This window comes from Rhineura floridana, chromosome 2, assembly GCF_030035675.1.
Source record: "Rhineura floridana isolate rRhiFlo1 chromosome 2, rRhiFlo1.hap2, whole genome shotgun sequence".
Taxonomy (NCBI): domain Eukaryota; kingdom Metazoa; phylum Chordata; class Lepidosauria; order Squamata; family Rhineuridae; genus Rhineura; species Rhineura floridana.
Genome location: NC_084481.1, coordinates 210,498,801 through 210,513,157, shown reverse-complemented (window position 1 = coordinate 210,513,157; position 14,357 = coordinate 210,498,801). Strand labels below are relative to the sequence as shown.

The 14,357-nt window shown below is 41.0% G+C and overlaps 1 protein-coding gene across 3 annotated transcripts in view; it reads left to right on the top strand.

The window, feature by feature from the left end:
• Positions 1 to 14,357, top strand: part of ATG2B (autophagy related 2B) — a 60,755-nt gene extending 46,398 nt beyond the window's left edge. For all 3 annotated transcript variants that reach the window (XM_061612072.1, XM_061612073.1, XM_061612071.1), the window contains exons 34-42: positions 596 to 697; positions 4,356 to 4,434; positions 4,584 to 4,785; positions 5,851 to 5,920; positions 7,307 to 7,389; positions 7,630 to 7,751; positions 7,887 to 8,041; positions 9,033 to 9,182; positions 9,492 to 14,357. In XM_061612072.1, the coding sequence (XP_061468056.1) occupies positions 596 to 697; positions 4,356 to 4,434; positions 4,584 to 4,785; positions 5,851 to 5,920; positions 7,307 to 7,389; positions 7,630 to 7,751; positions 7,887 to 8,041; positions 9,033 to 9,182; positions 9,492 to 9,722 (1,194 nt within the window). In that variant the 3' untranslated portion in view covers positions 9,723 to 14,357. The remainder of the gene's footprint in view (positions 1 to 595; positions 698 to 4,355; positions 4,435 to 4,583; positions 4,786 to 5,850; positions 5,921 to 7,306; positions 7,390 to 7,629; positions 7,752 to 7,886; positions 8,042 to 9,032; positions 9,183 to 9,491) is intronic.

The window sequence follows — 14,357 nt, the reverse complement described above, 5'->3', positions numbered from 1 at the left end:
AGGTATGATCCTTTTTCACCTTCCATTCCCTTACTACCTCAGATTACCCTAATAAATAATAGAATGTAATGCCAAATTAACTGAGTTTAGGGGCAGAACGGTGATATATAACCGTAGTTAGTAGTAGTAAGTAAAAAATGTCCATAATATTGGGGCTTTGGAAGGCATTATTAGAGCAGTATTTTCTTACCTGTAGCATAAAAATGTAGGTCCTGATTGGACGTGTAGTTTTGTACTACATATAGAATATATCCTAGATATAGAGCTGATCAGCTTGGTTAAATGCTTTAGTGGGAGCAAATTACAAAGAAAATTGCAAAATCTTTCTGTTCTCACAAACACTTTTATGTGTGCATTCCAGTAAACGCAATTTTAGCACAACTCTAAAACTCACCCATCTGAACATAATTTAAAATTTGCCAGCACAGCTTTTTAGGAATGAATATATCTATGAATGATTTTGTTCACATCTATACTGTGCTGTAGAGAAAGAAGTTGCAAATACTGCTATTGTTTTACATGTGCTGTCTGGGCAATTAGCAAATACACGTTCATTTTTACTGAGCTTTTCATTCTATTTTAACTTGTACTGCAGTTGACAGTCAAAGCACTGCATGTTCGTCCAGAGTCGGGCAGATCACCACAAGAGTGTTGCTTACGAGTGTCATTAATGCCACTTCGCCTCAATATTGATCAGGTTGGTTTAGCAAGAAACACTTTTTGAGGGAGGCAGGAAGCCTATAATTTATGCATTATAATTATTGCTTAATTCATAATCTATAATACATATTTTGTGCACTTGCATTTTTCAACTAAATTGTGATTTGATTTGACACATTTTGCAACTATAGTTGTTCATTTGCCTTTATTGTATGCGTAACTTGGGTGGGAGATAAAGAATAATTTCTGGAATACAGGCAACATGTTAGCTTGACATCTTTAAACTGAAAACTAAGATTTATAGAATTGTGACACATTTCAGAAATGTGTCTTGCTATAGTCAATCATTGGAGAAATGCCTGTAATGGGCAGGGTATTTGTGGACGGAGGGATGTATGCAGAATTTATTTTTTTGCCCTTGGTACACAATGTGCCTTTCATGGGCCACCCACTGACAGGTAGAAAGAGTGTTTTGCCTCCACTGCAACAGTGATTCCACATACAGCACATTATTTTTCCCCATATGAGGTATCCAGAGCACAGCTTTGTCCCGATTTCTTGGATGAGCTTCAGTTGGTACAGCTTGAGGACGTTGACAAGGTGCTTGGACAGGTTCATGCAACCACTTCTGTGCTGGATCCTTGCCCTTCTTGGCTAATAAAAGCTAGCATGGATGGAACAGCCAGATGGGCCAGGGAAGTGATTAATGCCTCTCTGCGAGAGGGGGTGGTCCCTGGCTGCCTGAAAGAGGCGGTAGTGAGACCACTCCTGAAGAGACCCTCCCTGGACCTGGAAAATCTTAATAACTATAGGCCGGTGGCAAATGTTCCATTCCTGGGGAAGGTCCTGGAACGAGTGGTTGCAGGCCAGCTCCAGACACTTTTAGATGAGACCGATTATCTGGATCCATTTCAGTCGGGTTTCAGGCCTGGTTTTGGCACGGAAACAGCCTTGGTCGCCCTGTATGATGACCTTTGTTGGGAGAGAGACAGGGGGAGTGTGACTGTGTTGATTCTCCTTGTTCTCTCAGCAGTTTTCGATACCATCGACCATGGTATCCTTCTGGGGAGACTGGCTGAGGTGGGAGTGGGAGGTACTGCATTGCAGTGGTTTTGCTCCTACTTGGCAGGTCGCCTCCAGAAGGTGGTGCTTGTGGAACATTGCTCGGCACCCTGGACTCTCCAGTATGGGGTTCCACAGGGGTCAGTTCTGTCCCCTATGCTGTTCAACATCTACATGAAACCGTTGGGTGCAGTCATCTGGAGCTTTGGAGTGCGTTGCCATCAGTATGCTGATGACACGCAGCTCTATTTCTACTTTTCATCTTCTTCAGGTGAGGCTGTCAATGTGCTGAACCAGTGCCTGGCTGCGACAATGGACTGGATGAGGGCTAATAAACTGAGGCTCAATCCAGACAAGACTGAGATGCTGCTAGTGGGCGGTTCTTCTGACCAGATGGTGGATGTTCAACCTGTCCTGGATGGGGTTGCACTCCCCCTGAAGGAGCAGGTTCGTAGCTTAGGGGTTCTCCTAGAACCATCTCTGTCACTTGAGGCTCAGGTAGCCTCGAGTGCCTTCTACCAACTTCGGTTAGTGGCCCAGCTACGCCCCTATCCGGACACGGATAACCTGGCTTCAGTTGTCCATGCTCTGGTAACCTCCAAATTAGATTACTGCAATGCACTCTACGTGGGGCTGCCTTTGAAGACGGTTTGGAAACTGCAGCTTGTGCAAAATGCAGCGGCCAGATTGGTAACAGGGACCAGACGGTTTGAACATATAAAACCGATTCTGGCCCGCTTGCATTGGCTGCCTATATGTTTCCGAGGTCGATTCAAAGTGCTGGTTTTAACCTATAAAGCCTTACATGACTTGGGACCACAATACCTGATGGAATGCCTCTCCAGACACCAACCCACCCGTACACTACGCTGAACATCTAAGGCCCTCCTCCGGGTGCCTACTCGGAGGGAAGCTGGGAGTCTGGCAACAAGGGAGAGGGCCTTCTCAGTGGTGGCCCCCAAATTATGGAATGATGTCTCTTACGAGGTGCGCCTGGCACCAACACTAACCTGTGGTCCTCCAGATGTTGCTGAACTACAACTCCCATCAGCCAGTATGGCCAGTGACCAAGGGTGATGGGAGTTGTATTTCAGCAACATCTGGAGGGCCAGAGGTTATCCATCCCTGGTATATAAGGTGGTCTTCCTTATTCATGATTTATACAATACTTATTTATTATTTGATTTATATCCCGCCCTTCCTCCCAGCAGGAGCCCAGGGCAGCAAACAAAAGTGCTAAAAATTTAATTTAATTTAATATTCGACTTATTAGTCGCTTATCTGGCTGAATTGTCAGCCACTCTAAGCGACGTACAAAGCAGAACATGTAAACATCAAAACATTACGAGACTAACAACCCAAGGCAGCTTACACACAAAAAAAATACAAATACAAAATACAAATAAAAACAATACAATTTACAAAAAAAAAAAATCAAACTAACGAAGTCTTAACATCTCTAAAAAAACAGGAACAGCAAACCAAAAGCATTCATCTTCCTGGTAAAACGCAGTCCCCAGAAAAATGTCACTAAGAGCAGGGGTGAGGGGCAAGACAGATAGAAATGCTTGCCCCTTGATGGTCCCAGCACAGTCTTATCCCAGCAGCAGCACGTCTCAGTCTGCAGCTCCTCCTGATAAGGCCCACGCAGAGCGGTGGGACAAGACAGATAGAAATGCTTGCCCCTTGATGGTCCCAGCAGTCTCACCCCAGCAGCAGCATGTCTCAGTCTGCTGCTCTTCCTGATAAGGCCCAGGCAGAGGGATGGGGCAAGGCAGATGGAAATGCTTGCCCCTTGATGGTCCCAGCACAGTCTCACCCCAGCAGCAGCACGACTCAGCCTGCAGCTCCTCCTGATAAGGCCCAGGCAGAGGGGTGGGGCAAGGCAGGTGGAAATGCTTGCCCCTTGATGGTCCCAGCACAGTCTCATCCCTGCAGCAGCACGACTCAGCCTGCAGGTCCTCCTGATAAGGCCCACGCAGAGGGATGGGACAAGGCAGGTGGAAATGCTTGCCCCTTGATGGTCCCAGCACAGTCTCATCAAAACATCATAAAACAGACTTTAAAATACATTAAAACAAAACAACTTTAAGAACTTTTTTTTAAAAAAAGCTTTAAAATATCTTTAAAAAAGGGTTAAAAATATATTGTTTAAAAGCAATTCCAACACAGATGCAGACTGGGATCGGTCTCAACTTAAAAGTCTTGTTGAAAGAGGAAAGTCTTCAAAAGGCGCTGAAAAGATAACAGAGATGGCACCTGCCTAATATTTAAGGGGAGGGAATTCCACAGGGCAGCATTGTAGTATCCTATGTAATTCAGTTCTAAGCTGCATCGGTACCTCTGCCTCATCTCTTGGGGTTTGGTGAAAAACACTTGTCCCCCAGAGCATTGTACTACGAAAACTGTTGGTCATACTCTATCCATCCCCAGACTGCTCCAGCTCAGAGCATGCAAGTTACGTAGGTATTGACTGTAGTCTCTTTCAGTAATGATACAGCTGGAAAAGAATTCTTACTTCAGCCAGCACAGTTTGTTTTCATGTTTGCACAGAAGCATTAGATGGACCATTTTTATGGAGAATACATCTTTTTTTTCTTTCAAACTAATAAATGCTACTTTTTATGTTGTAGGATGCCCTGTTTTTCTTGAAGGATTTTTTCACTAGTCTGTCTACAGAAGTAGAAATCCTAATGACTCCAGATCCTGAGGGTAAATATTCTATCATAAGCCATTCAGTATCTTGTTTTTGTAATATATGTTCCTAATGTGTGTTATGAATTTATACAAACATGTGCAGCTGCACACAAATAACTCTCACTGACTGCCTTGGATTTCAGCATGCATTAATTTATTTGCAGTTAAAAAGCCTGGTGCAGACGTAACATGTACTTTGCCCAAGCACCACAGCAGTTTCAAGGAGCCAAGCCCGGTTATTTCTTTCTCATTACACAAACGAGTGAGCCAGAATGGAAGTGTTGATTCTGTGGATGTGCTCAATGAGGATGACCATAATTTCGCACATGAAGAGGCATTGTTCAGTGACCAACCAATCTTTTTCAGGTACCTTGGGACACCTTAGGTCAGGAGTGGCTAATCTGTGGCCCTTCATGTGTTGGACTCCAACTCCCATCAGCCCCAGCCTGCACAGCTAGTCGGCAGGAGAAATGGGAGTTGCAGTTCAGCAACATCTGGAGGTCCACAGGATCCCCACCTCTGCCTTAGATCTTTGAGATCTCCTAAAGAAGTTCCAGTCTACTGTCATTTGTTCCTCTTGTAAATGGCAACTTCTGTCCAAAAGCTTGTATGTTATAATCAGCGTAGCCACAGTCAGAGCCCTGTATGTGTAGCAATGCCTACGTGCATGCATACAGAGCCTCCTGCATATGTAAGCCTCTCCATATCACTTCAGCCATCAGATGGGCAATGGGGGAAAGATCACGGTCCCTGCGCTATTAATAGCAGCATGGGAACTCTGATCTTGGCTGCATTGGTAGCATTGTGGGTGGACGGTGGGTGGGTAAAAAAGAGGTGTGGGTGTGTGAATGAGTTTCTTTAAGCGTAAAAAAGGGGCGAGGAGGATGCCAGCCCAAGCTATGCCCACCGCTGAGTCTGACCCCACCCACTGAAAGTAGCTGTTGGGGGTAAAAAGGTTGCCTACCTAATTTAGGATTTTAAGCCTGTAATATTCAGACTCCCCCCTCCACAGGGTATATTCTGTGGCTGTTTTCATCTTATGTATTCCATACTGTCTTGTTAGTTTAGCATGTTTCCATTCACAGGAGCAAGCCTTGCTTGCCTGTAGTACTCTTAAAAATACTCCACTGTAGAACTGCATGAACTGCACTTCAATTTTACTGTAGGTGAATCTTTTGAGTGTAAACATTATCAAAGAGAGTAGAAGTATGAGACTGGATTTTGTGATATTAAGATGAACAGTAGGCCTAGCAACTTTTAACTCCCCCCTAAAGTTGACCATTTAGCAAATACATTCTGGATGTTAGTGATCCTAAAACAATACAGAGTTCAGGGGTGTTAATTTTACTTCTACAGCTAGAGTTAAATTAGTTTTGGGGTCCTGTGTGTTTGTTTCTGCATAGCATGTTATCACTTATTTTTCCTTTTTAGAGAATTTCGATTTACATCAGAAGTTCCAATACGTCTTGATTACCATGGCAAGCATGTTTCTATGGATCAGGTTTGTTGACTTTTTTGATAAAATTAGCCTTTTGGAGTTTCCATTAATTGTGTGATTTCATGACCAATTGTTTATTCTTTTGGAAATATGAAACTTTGCTGCTCTAATCTTTAAATAAAGCAAATGTTGCTAAATTCATAGATAAAATAACCTTTCAGGAAATCCAGAGAAGTTAATAGCCCACAAAGATTTTTACCAGCCCATTCACCCACACATGGTTTTTGAGGGTCATTAGTGGTTTAAGAGAACAAATCACCAACGTTCTGTAAAGCTTTCCTGTTTTATCACCCAGAGAAGATTCTTGTTCACCATAGGTAACTAGGCAGGTAACCATTTGCAAGCCTGAAATAAAGTGCTAAGTCCTTTTCAAGCTGCTTGATATTTTTTTTTCAGTTTATGAATTGAGAGGATTAAGGGCCTCTTTAATGCCTCTGGAAAACAGTTGTACACAGGGTGCTGTCTACAATAAAGCCTCCTTGGTGTTCTGTTTGAGGTGCCAACTGCTACCTAACCATTCACTGCACTGCCTCTTCCATTCTGAGCACACAGTAGTATTTTCCAGAGACGTGTATATTTATTTATTATTATCTCATGAGCCATGGCGGCAGCCAGCTGCAGCTCCAACCCCTATGATTTCCCTCACTGGTTATTATCATAACTGCTCCTGAAACCATGACCCACCACCCAGTGTGTTTGAGGAGCTGTACAATGAGGACTAATGCTCTCATGCTTTTGAAGATGTGTGATACCAAATTGGCTTCCCCTAGGTGATTGTCCTCTGCAGAACAGATGTGGCCTGAACATAGTACACATCTGTTTGTGGGGAGAGCAGCCCTATCTTGCTATTGAAGAGATCCAAACTAATATAAAGCAGCCAGAACCCCAGCGTGTCATCTGTTTTTAGATGGCATTCTCCAGTAGGTTGTAGACATTAGTCAAACTTTTTTTAAAAAATGACAATATATAAATGCAAAGCAGGCATAATTTCAGTGGTGGCCCCCTGGCTATGGAATGCTCACTTTAGGGAACCTCACATTGCCCTTTCAGTTCCAAGCCAAGAATTTTTATTCTTCCAGGTCTTTTAAGTTCTTGTATTTTAGTCCCTGTGTTACGGCTGATAGTTTTAAGCTTCTGTTTCAGCTTCTATGCTTTCTATTGTATTTTATTATGTAGGTCTTTTGTATTTGGCTTTTATGCCAATTTAGTTTTCAAAGCTTATTTTTATTCTGTGCATTATTTTCTATGCAATGTCTGGAAACTTTATTTTATGTGGCATCTTATAAATACAGATAATTTAATAAACAAATAATGAAAAGTAATCAAAATATGTTGGCTGTTATTTGCTGCTTATGTACCGTAGATGAACTGGAACCTTTTAACTTTCAGGGTACATTAGCTGGGATTCTGATTGGGCTTGCTCAGTTAAACTGCTCAGAACTGAAACTGAAGAGGCTTTGCTATCGACACGGGTAAGGTTATTGAGTGATCTGTGTTTTTAATTCTAGCTGAGTAGCCATGTTAGTCTATTTCCAACAAAACCAACACAGACCCTTGTAACTTTAGTTACTATATTTATTGAGAAGGAAAGACAAAATAATTAACAGGTCTTATTAGCGGTAAGTGATGAAGCCTGCATTTTGTATTTTTTGTCATTTCTCAGATAACTAAATTTTACTTTTGTGTATACTAATAAGGCTACTTAACTACAGGTTGCTAGGTGTGGATAAGCTGTTCTCTTATGCCATAGCAGAATGGATTAATGACATCAAGAAAAACCAGTTGCCAGGTATTCTAGGAGGAGTTGGCCCAATGCACTCATTAGTGCAATTAGGTAAGTTCATACAATATTTTTAAAGCCGGTTGATTTTATTCTGCTAATTTTAATCTAAATGCATATATAAATATTTTTCCTCATTGATTAAAGGATAAGCACTTAGCTGAAAAGGTGTTCTCTCTTTAATTACAGTGCAGGGTCTAAAAGACTTGGTTTGGTTACCAATAGAACAATACCGAAAAGATGGCCGCATTGTAAGAGGCTTTCAGAAAGGCGCCGCTTCTTTTGGTACTTCCACTGCAATGGCAGCATTAGAGCTGACAAACAGAATGGTTCAGACCATACAGGTATATTATTCCAGTCATCATTGGTGTTAGACAAAAAAGGCCTCATCTTATTTGAAGCACACGTTTCTTATTTGGAAAATATATACAGAAGTAAACTACAGCCCTCAATTACATAGTAAACTAGGATACCTTTTATTTACACCTTAATTAGGAGGAGGAAAAGCATGGCCTGTAACGTTTGTGTAACTGGGTGTTTGGAATAGCATTTTAGACAGGAATGCTGACATTTGAACACTATTTTTTCTTTTAGAACTCATGTTTATTCATTGTTTGCAAAGTGCCTGTCAATAAGAGAGGGGAGGAAGGGAGAGGGGGAGAGAGATAGAGATAGGGAGAGAGAGACGTTATAGACAAAAAGAACTCTGTGGGACTGCATATTGCAACCTGTTATGGAATCCATGCCAGCATAGCCCAGGCAAAGTAGTGTTGGGAGATGTTCATTGCAACAGTATTCCTAAGTGAGATTATATCTGCACAGAACAACAGTAATTCACTTATATGGGAGACAATGAAGGAGTGTTCTGTGAGACATTATTGTGATAGGCTCTCTGCCCATGGGACCTCAGAAATTAAGATTCAAGCTTGCTTCTGTATATGTAATTGGGGGCCCTATTGGGGCCCCATAGTTAGCTCTTTTTTAGATCACACTCTAATGTATGTTGGAAAATTGGCTATTAGGATGGATGGATTATAGTGAGCCATGAGAAATGCGGAATGCATTCCTAATCTTTAGGGATGACTCATGTGTTAAAAAGCTAGTAGGATTATGTATAGATTGGGGGTGGCCAACATGGTATCCTCCAGACAATGCTGGACTACAACTCCCATCATCCCTGGCCATTGGCCATGCTGGCTAGGGTTGATGGGAGATGTAGTCCACCAAATATCTGGAGGCCACCATTTTGGCTATCCCTGGTACAGATACTCTGATATTATGGTGATATCTGGGTTTTAAGGATGCATTGTTTTTTTTATTGGAACTGAAAACTAGGCAGCTGCAGAAACTGCTTATGACATGGTTTCCCCTGGGCCAAGTTTAATTGAGACTAAAAAGATCAAACGACTTTCTCGCTACCGCCTGGCTCATCAGCCGGTAGACCTTCGTGAAGGTGTGGCCAAAGCATACAGTGTTGTAAAAGAGGTAAGGAAAATTATTATCGTCTTCTGGCCTTCTGGATTACAATTTTTTCCAAACATGGGGAAAAAACCTTCCTTTTAGCAGGCGTGTCCATGCAAACTCCTTCTTGAATTAGCAAGGGGTTTGCATGAGACCCTGCCAAACTAAGCAAGATGCTCAGGGAGTTAAATCCTGATGCCCTGAGATGGAATGGGGGATGGTGGTTCTGGGGCTTTGAGGACTGATTACCTAAACCCCAAAAACTGTTCAGTGAAGTGACTTCACTAAAAGAGATAGTGCAGTTCTTAATACTCTTCGTTTGTGACTCTCAAGGGAATTACAGATACGGCACATACCATCTATGAAACTGCAGCTCGAGAACATGAAAACAGAGGAGTAACTGGAGCAGTAGGAGGAGTCCTCCGACAGATTCCACCAACTGTGGTGAAACCTCTCATAGTTGCAACAGAAGCAACATCAAATGTTTTAGGTGGCATGAGAAACCAAATCAGGCCTGATGTGCGTCAGGAAGAGTCTCAGAAGTGGCGCCTTGGAGAGGACTGACAGCTTTAAATGTATTTGACTCACAGAGATAGAGAATCCGAAAGCATAAAGCGCTTGTCATGGCAACTTTAGATGGGACGTATCCTTTTAATATGCTTATCTCAGGAACACAAGAGATTTTAAAGCAATTTGATGTCAAAACCTGAAAGCGAGTTTGGTCAGTGCCAAATGGAGTGGCACCTTTTTTGTAGCCGAGATAAGATAAGCTGGTTTTAGACTGGGTACCATATCTTCTTTGGTATCTTGATTTGTGTTCTTGGAGGGGCTTTTTGCCCTTCTTTTGAAGCAACCCCACTTCCCCTACCTCTCAGTCCATATGTACGTATAAAGGGATTCCCCAAGCATTGTTGAAATAAGTTTTTTTTAGCAAAGGGTTACCATGGTACCCTTCTGTAACAGGGTTGACGTCTGTTATGAGACATGGACGCTACAGGATATCAAAAGCAATGGGATTTCAATTATTTTGCTAGCTGTGAGTCTCTCTCATGTGGCACTTAACAACAAGGACAATCTGTCTTGACATCTTGTCATAAACTTATTTTCATATGATTGTGGACATTAATTGTTTTCCCTACATATTGCATTCCTCTTTTTGTGGAGATCTGAGCAATCTGAACGTTACAGACATGTTCTGTTGTGTTGCACTTTAAAGAATTTAGCCTGTATATTGCATTTTTAAAATAATTGTTAATAAAATGTAATGTGCATTTTATTCTTATGTAGTTTTAAAAATTATGCAAATTATTTAAAGGGACAGAACACTACAAGATCATCAAGGACAATAAAACCGGATTGCAGTGCTTAACAGTTATTCAGATTGCTGGATAGCGAAAAGGTGTCTAGTGAGTGATTGGTTCTCAGTACACGCACAGAGAGAGAGAATATAGCTTGAGGCAAAAGAGGTGTCTTGTGAAAGGACAATTGGGATTTGTATATGTTAATGTGATTCATGATTCTGTTTAAATGCTATGCAAGTTGCATCGTAGTAATCCATTTTTTTTCTTTTCAATTTTAATTGCAAGAGAATTAGCTTTTAAACTTGTTCAGAAATTAGAATATTTTTTAAATTCATTTGATCAGTTGCTGTTGGGTGTGGTCTTAATGTTCTTAATTTTTTCCAAACTCTAATTTGTGTGCACTTTTAAAATTGGAAATCCAGTCCTGTACAGAACTCAGAAATAATGTATAGGAAACTTTTAAGAGGTGCTGCTGCAGCTTCCTTTTAAGCAAAAAGCTTCTGTTCTGACATACAGCATCAATTTGAGTGAACTTTCTGCAGTTGTGAGTTATTAATGTAGGCAGGCAGCAAGTAAACCAGTTGCTGTCATTTATAAGCTGCTTTCTTAACATAGTTAAGAAGTAATATATAAATTTTAATAAATAAAGGTCACCTAGGCAGAGGCAGTTACTTTGTGTGTCAGTGAATGAGTGAGACTATTTGGCTAATTGAGACAGGTACTAGTAGAGCAGAGAGCAAGCACCATTAACACTACCAGTAACTTGTTGTTAGCTGTCTCTAAAACATAAGGAAAATTGCACTGTACCCCAGTCCTTGGAGCCCAGGATTGAAATTTCTGGTATCAGCCAAATCCGTATGTTGCTGGACATTTGTACAAAACATTCCAACCCCATCTTTCTTCCCTTTGGTGTGCCGTGGCAAACATAAGGACCGTGGGCTATATCTATGCTTGCAATATCTTTTCCCCAGCATTCATTACTGTATGTATGCCATTTGACACCAGGCCCATGGATTGTTTCTTCTGGGTTCTAAATATTGCCCATCCTTGGCAATATTTGGAAGCGTCCAAGCTATTAGGGTAGATGTTTCAGACACCTTGTCTAACAACATTTAGTATAAAGTAATCATTCTCCAATTCATATCACTGATCACTATGTTAACATTACCACAGTGGGTTGAAAAGAAGTCGAAGTCAATTCGTCTACTCCTGTGTGGGAATAAACCCTGTTTCACTTCTGCAGAGTGCACTGTTGGCAGTATTCTATAGCTTAAATAATAGTAGTAACTGAGATAGATGACCAGCTCTATAACAACTTAAAGATTAGGTCCACAGTATGAAAGAAAAATCAGACTGCCTCTCTTGTTGAGAGTGCTTCCATTAGCAGGGAGGCATTCCTATGAGGGACTTACATATTGATGAGCATTTTGATTTATCTCAGAAATACCCAACTTTTTCTCTGTGTTTCTCCCCCTTCAAAGCTATGTAGCAAGTGAGTACTTGGGTGTGTTACTGCCTGTTTGCAAAGGGACAGTCTGGATATGAGAATTCCTATTTCTTTCTTGTCAGTTTCCCTTTAGGGGCTTCATTCCTTATTGAATCAATGACACTGACCATACCAGAGGCAAATTGCATAGCTACTTTAGTTTGACTTGTGTGCGCTAAGGACACAAATCCCACCATGAATGTGCTTCGCAGCCAATACGGGGATAGCCCACATTTCTCAATACTGTGGGGAAAAGACAAAATACAATACATTAAAATTGACATTGGCCGTAAATAAGCACACACTTTCAATGATACCACTCATTCTAAGTCTGTTTGACCTCTAGACTGTATGGCATGGATGGTCATATGCACAAGAGTCATGATTAAAAGCCAGTTTGTGTCCTCTCAACTAAAGCTCTCTCCCAGGGTTCCTTTATCTGCCTCTAGCCAACCACACTAAAGCCCTCATGGTAGTCTGTCTATAAGATGAAAAGGAAAACTGGTAATGAATCAGTGAGATTTTAGCATGCCCAATAGGTATGGCCGATTGGGTGCCAGTAGCTGACCACTAATATAGGTATGCATGTAGAACATAGGTTCTCACCCACGTATCAACTTTTGAGAACCTGTGTAGAGGAAAAAGCGACAAGCAAACCCATGCATTTGGATCCCAATGCAACTTGTTTGAAGTAATGAACTCATGCAACCACTGCTGTGTTTTAGTTCCCTGATCCAGGCAGGTCGCTGTATATGTACTAAAGCCAGATGCTGATTGACACAAAGTAGGTTTCCCTCCATCAACAGAAGGGTGCGTAAGGAACATGAATTTTACTGGAATTTCTAAAAACCAAAGTACTAATGTTTTGCAACTTTACAAGAAACAATATGTCGGTGTAAAATAATATATAATTAAACTCCATCGCTTCACGTATGTCATCTGTGGGGTGTTTGTTTCACAACGGCAGAGGTTATAAGAACATAGGAAGCTGCCTTATACTGAGTCAGACCATTGGTCGATCTAGCTCTCCAGGATTTCCGAGAGGAGACTTTCCCTACATGAAGATGCCATTAATTGAACTCGGGACCTTCTGCATGCCAAGCAGATGCTCAACCATTGAGCTATGGCCCTTCCCCAATGAGTTCACATCCACAGCCTTGAACAGTAGTCCCAATTTTTCTCAAGCATCATTTGCACATAATTGCAGCATCCTGTGAAAATACTTTCCTAGATTGGTCACCTTTCTTCTTAAAAACCAATTACTACCATCCTCATCTCAGATATAAGTAAAGTGGCACAGAAAGGTTTTATTTTACTGAAACGTTTTGTTTTCCATTGGATATTATTTGGTGAGTGACCTCAAAAGCAGGAAAAACAACATATCTAGTGCAGAACACAGTGGTATTGTCAATGAAGCTATGATTCAAAGCCCAGTATCTGAAGAGGTTCCCAAGGCTGCTGTATAAAAGCACTTCTCACAGAGAAAAGTAGGGAAGCCTCTGCATGCACAGAGCTTCATGCATGCTTCACAACTGGATCCCAACCATGGAGCGCATTTCAATAGGCTTTTGTATTTTGTCACTTAAAAATATGTTCAATTTGTGGTGTTGATATTCTGCATTAACCATTTTAGTGAACTTGAAACTATAAGAATGAACCCTGAAGTTCTATACATCAGCAACAGCTGGTGAAAAGTAGCTGAATCTACTTGAAATGGACTTAAGCTAGACAACCTGCAGATTGATACCTAGTTATTTTTCTATGCACAGTATTTGTAAAATAGCAAGACGTGGTTAAATTAGTATAAATGTATATTACATGTAAAATGTGCCAGGCCTGCTAGCAATAGAATATTTTTTCAACAGTGAAAACATGCAGGTATGTGCTCTTAGATCTTTAATGTTTGTAAACTTGCCTCATCCATCACCAGCCCTTCTACAGCTTGTGATTCTGACAGCAAAGTCAACTTGCTGTGAATGCTGGATCATGTTTACATTTCTAAACCAATTTGACTCGTTAATACTAAATCACACACTTGTACTTCATTTTTGTGAAAGGAAATACCACATAAGCTGAATGTAGCTTAGGACAAAAATAAACTCTGTACTTTAAAAAAAAAAAAAACATTCGTCAAAACTTTGTGTGGCATCATTTTGTATATAGCCTGCTAATGTAAAAACAGCAAAAACAATCTGTATAATGTGAAAACAGGAAGCCACTCTAGGAAAAAAACTGCTGTATTCTGTTTCTTCTTCTTTTGCTTCAAACATGTTCACTCCCCACCCCAAGTGTGTTTTGAGCATAGATTATTGGTACTAATCTTGATGTATATTGACCAGCAAACTCCTTACACAAATACGGTGTTCTGTTCAGTACAGATCTTGTCAGCTGATGTCATTACCAAAATAAACT